Below are 4,584 nucleotides of genomic sequence, written 5' to 3'. Positions count from 1 at the left end.
AGAATAGGTGGGGCTGGCCGGGCGGTGGTGGCGCACGCCTTTAATCCCAGCACTCAGGAGGCAGAGGCAGGCTGATCTCTGTGAGTTCAAGACCAGCCTGGTCTACAGAGCTAGTGCCAGGACAGGCTCCAAAGCCACAGAGAAACCCTGTCTCGAAAAACCAAAAAAATAAATAAATAAAGGCGTGCGCCACCACCGCCCAACTTTTAATTTTCTTAAGACAGAGATCTCTCTTGGTTCTGGAGAGATGGCTCAGAGGTTAAGAGCACTGGCTGCTCTTCCAGACGTCCTGAGTTTAATTCCCAGCAACCACATGGTGGCTCACAACCATCTATACTGGGATCTGATTCTCTGTTCTAGCATGTAGGCATAGCGGCAGACAAAGCACTCATATATTAAAAAGTAATAAAAATAATAAATAACTTTTGTCAGGTGGTAGTGGTGCATGCACTTGTGTGGCACAGGCAGGCAGATCTCTGTGAGTTCGAGGCCAGCCTGGTCTATAGAGCTGCTGGTTCCAGGACAGCTAGGGCTGTTACACAGAGAAACTCTGTCTCAACACCTTCCCTCTCCTCCCCCCCCCCAAAAAAAAAAAGACAGGAACTTTCTATGTAGCCCTGGTTACTCTGGAATTCATTATGTAGACCAGGTTGGCCTGGAACTTGCAGAGATCCTCCTGTCTCTGTCTCCCAAGTGTTAGGACCAACTTGTTTTAAGACAAGGTCTCATGCATTCTAGGTTGACTTTGAACTCTTGAGCCTCCTGCCTCCATATCCCAGGAACTAAGATTATAGGCCTATGAAAACACAGCCATTTTACAAATTCTTTTTTATTTCGTTTTGTTTTTTGAGACAGGGTTTCTCTGTAGCTTTGAGGCCTGTCCAAGCCTGTCCTGGAACTAGCTCTTATAGACCAGACTAGCCTTGAACTCAGGGAGATCTGCCTGTGTCTGCCTCCCGAGTGCTGGGATTAAAGGTGTGCGCCACCACCTCCTGGCTCAGCTTACAAACTCTTTTTGAGGCGACTCCAAAGGTGACTCGTGTTTCATCTCATACAGAGTTCAGCGGGAGAATTTACTGTTGGGTCCTAAGGGTTAGTGAACACATAAGGCCCACTGGATCCCGTCTTAGAGAACTTTCAGCAGATGCAGCTGCTCTCTGACACTGGGGAGGAATGGCAGAGTTCTAGATGTGCCTTTAATGATCCTCTCTTGTTTTGCAGGTTGCTTGAGGGGACGTTGGGCTTCCGTCCTCCTGGTACTGAGTTCCCTGGTGTCCCTCGCTGGTTCTGTCTACCTGGCCTGGATTCTGTTCTTTGTGCTCCATGATTTCTGCATCGTTTGCATCACCACCTATGCTATCAATGTGGGTTTGATGTTGCTTAGCTTCCAGGAGGCGCCAGAACACAAGGCCAAAAAGCACTGAGATCCCACGTCGTGCCAGCCTAATGTAACCTGCTTTGCCTTGGCACATGAGCCTTGCTCAAGAGGGTCATGTGTGGGTCCGTAGAAGGCCCTACTCCTTACATTCCAGTCCCCCTCCATAACCACACATAGGACAATGACCAGACGTGCCTCTAAGTTCTCTTCTCAAGGACTGCTTTCTGCTCTTGGCTAAAGAGAATGGTTTTGAACAATAAATTTTCCTAAGTTGGTCAAGTCTGAAGCATCCGTCTGCCAGGGATCCTTTGGGGTGTTGGTCTTTCCTTATTGCCTTCTCTGGAACTGGGATGAGTCAGAGTGCCATGGAGGGCCTGTCTGGGACGGGTGGCTGCATCATCTCTAGCATGCTTATGTCAGCAAAATCTGGCACATCAGCCCCCACGTCCAGGAAACAAGCTTGCGTTGGCTGCCTAGGGCTCAGACTCCTGTCGTAGGAGGGGCTGCCACACACCTGGAGGCCGAGCTTGCTTGGAATTTCTTCTGTAGTCCAACTTGAACCTCTGCAGCTACCTCACCTAACAACCTGAGCCAGTCTTAACACCTGCAGAGGGCCAGGCTCAGATTCTCTTTCTGTTTTTCCTAGTGTATACCAAGGACTTGACATCCCAAGCATTGTCTAAGAAACTGGTAGTTAATTTAATCCTCAAAGTAATTGTCTGAGGTAGTTACCACCATTGTTTCTATATTGGTGAGGAAGCTTAGATTCAGAGAAGCTCATGTGCGGGAGACTACATCTCTAATACGGGGAAGAGTTGGGGGAGGGGAATATCCCACAGCTCACATTGCAGGGCTCTGCACGAGCTAGGCAGGAGCGCCAACACTGAGCTGTACTTTAGCCCTTGTCTTCCGCTCTGAGTCCACCGGAGCCAACTCAGCTCACAGGTGTCGCCATTGGGATCAGGGTTCCTGGATGGAGCTAGCTTAAGTGAGGAGTTGGAAGGGTCTAACCTCCAGCCCAGCACTTGTAAGACAGCGCCATGCTGGCATGAGACCGAGCTCTGCACATGTGGCCCCAGAAGCAAACCATGGGATATGTGTGAAACCTACCTGGCCTTGTCCTGAGGGAGGCAAGTAACTGGTCTAGAAGTCAGATTTTTGGGTTTTTTTTTTTTTTTTTTTTTTTTTTTTTTTTTTAGGGAAGGGGTTTTTTTTTAAAAAAAAAAAAAAAAAAAAAAAAAAAAAAACCCTCAAAATTATGCCTCAGCTTCCAGGTACTAGGCTTACAGACGTACACCACTATGCTGGGCTTTTAAGAATTAAAAAAAAAAAAAAATGGAGCACTGGCTGTTCTTCCAGAGGTCCTGAGTTCAATTTCCAGCAACCACATAGTGGCTCACAACCATTCTTAATGAGATATGGTGCCCTCTTCTGACATGGATAAATGCAGGCAGAGCACTGTATACATAATACATAAATACATCTTTTTTATTTTATTTTTTTTGTCTTTGTTTTTTGAGACAAGGTTTCTCTGTAGCTTTGGGGCATGTCCTGGAACTAGCTCTTGTAGACCAGGCTGGCCTCGAACTCAGAGATCCACCTGCCTCTGCCTCCTGAGTGCTGGGATTAAAGGCGTGCACCACCACCTCCCAACCATAAATACTTCTTAAATGAATTTAAAGCCGGGCGATGGTGGCGCATGCCTTTAATCCCAGCACTCGGGAGGCAGAGGCAGGTGGATCTCTGTGAGTTCGAGACCAGCCTGGTCTACAGAGCTAGTTCCAGGACAGGCTCCAAAGCCACAGAGAAACCCTGTCTCGAAAAAAACCAAAAAAAAAAAAAAAAAAAGAATTTAAAAAATTATTTTATGTGTATGCCTGTGTCTGCATCACGTGTGTGCCTGGTGCCTGGAAAGGACATAAGTGGGTGTTGGATCCCCTGGAACTGGAGTTACAGGTGGACCTGGAAATCAAACGTGGGTCCCCCGGCAAGAGCAGCCTGTGAAGAAACCAATGAGCCATCTCTCCAAGCCCCTAGGCATTTTTTTTAAGTTTTTTTTTTTTTCAAGACAGGGTTTCTCTGTGTAGCCCTGGATGTCCTGGAACTCACTCGGTAGACCAGGCTGGCCTTGAACTCACAAAGATCTGCCTGCCTCTGGGTTTAAAGGCATGTGCCATCACTGCCCGGCAACTCCAGACATATTTTTAAAATTTATGAGTGTGTGTGCATGCTGAATCCCATGACGTGTGTGTAGACTTCAACTTGCAAGAATCCTTTCTCCACCATGTGGGTCCCGGGAAACAGACTCGGGTCATTAGGCTTGGTGGCAAGTGTCTTTGTGCCAGCCCCCTAAATATTTTTTGTTTACAAGCCTGGTGAAATGGCTCAGCAGGTAAAGGCCATGTGATTTCAAACTCTGAGAACTACATAGGAGAAGGAAAAAACCCTCACAGGTTGCCTGCCCTCTCTCTAGAATAAATAATTGATAATAATAGGGGCTGGAGAGATGGCTCAGAGGGTAAGAGCACTGGCTGCTCTTCCAGAGGTCCCAAGTTCAATTCTCAGCGACCACATGGTGGCTCACAACCATCTGTAATGAGACCTGGTGCCTTCCTTGCCAGCAGTACATTGTATGCTTAATAAATAAATCTTTTAAAAAAAATATTAAAAAGCAACATTCCTTCCAGTCCACTTGATGGGACCAATTTGAAATTCTTACTATTATTCTGTGTATGTGAGTGTCTTGCCTGCATGTATGTCTGTGTACCACATATATGCCTGGTGACTTGGGAGAGCAGAAGAGGGTGTCAGATCCCCTGGAACTGGAGTTACAGGTGGTGTGCACTGCCCTATGGCTTCGGGGAATCGAATGGGGTCAGTGCTGCTAGGTGTTGAGTCATCTCTCCAGTTCCCACCCCCCAAAGCCCTGGAGTTTTTCAGGCAAGACACAAACAGCTTCATTGTTTAAAGTTACTGGTGCAGTAAATGGGGGAACTGGGATTTGAACTGGGGGAGTGTGGCCATTGCCAGAAGTCCAGAGAGGTGTAAGGACCACACAACCACCGCCCCAAGCCGTTGGTTTCCTTCTAGCCCAGGAAAAGTAACACCTGACTCTTAGTTGACTGGGGGCGGAGCTGGGGTGGAGCCAGGGAGACCCAGGTGGCTCCTCGGAGAACCAGGGAACACACTGAGTGGCCCGGAGCAGG

At 47.8% G+C, this 4,584-nt stretch overlaps 1 protein-coding gene across 1 annotated transcript in view; it reads left to right on the top strand.

The window, feature by feature from the left end:
- Nucleotides 1-1,665, top strand: part of Vkorc1 (vitamin K epoxide reductase complex subunit 1) — a 3,355-nt gene extending 1,690 nt beyond the window's left edge. Inside the window, exon 3 of the mRNA XM_005351322.2 lies at nt 1,222-1,665. Within this exon, the coding sequence (XP_005351379.1) occupies nt 1,222-1,424 (203 nt within the window). The 3' untranslated portion in view covers nt 1,425-1,665. The remainder of the gene's footprint in view (nt 1-1,221) is intronic.
- The last annotated feature ends 2,919 nt before the right edge of the window (nt 1,666-4,584 follow it).

This window comes from Microtus ochrogaster, chromosome 8 (assembly GCF_000317375.1).
Source record: "Microtus ochrogaster isolate Prairie Vole_2 chromosome 8, MicOch1.0, whole genome shotgun sequence".
Taxonomy (NCBI): Eukaryota; Metazoa; Chordata; class Mammalia; order Rodentia; family Cricetidae; genus Microtus; species Microtus ochrogaster.
This window is presented reverse-complemented; position numbering and strand designations above follow the sequence as displayed.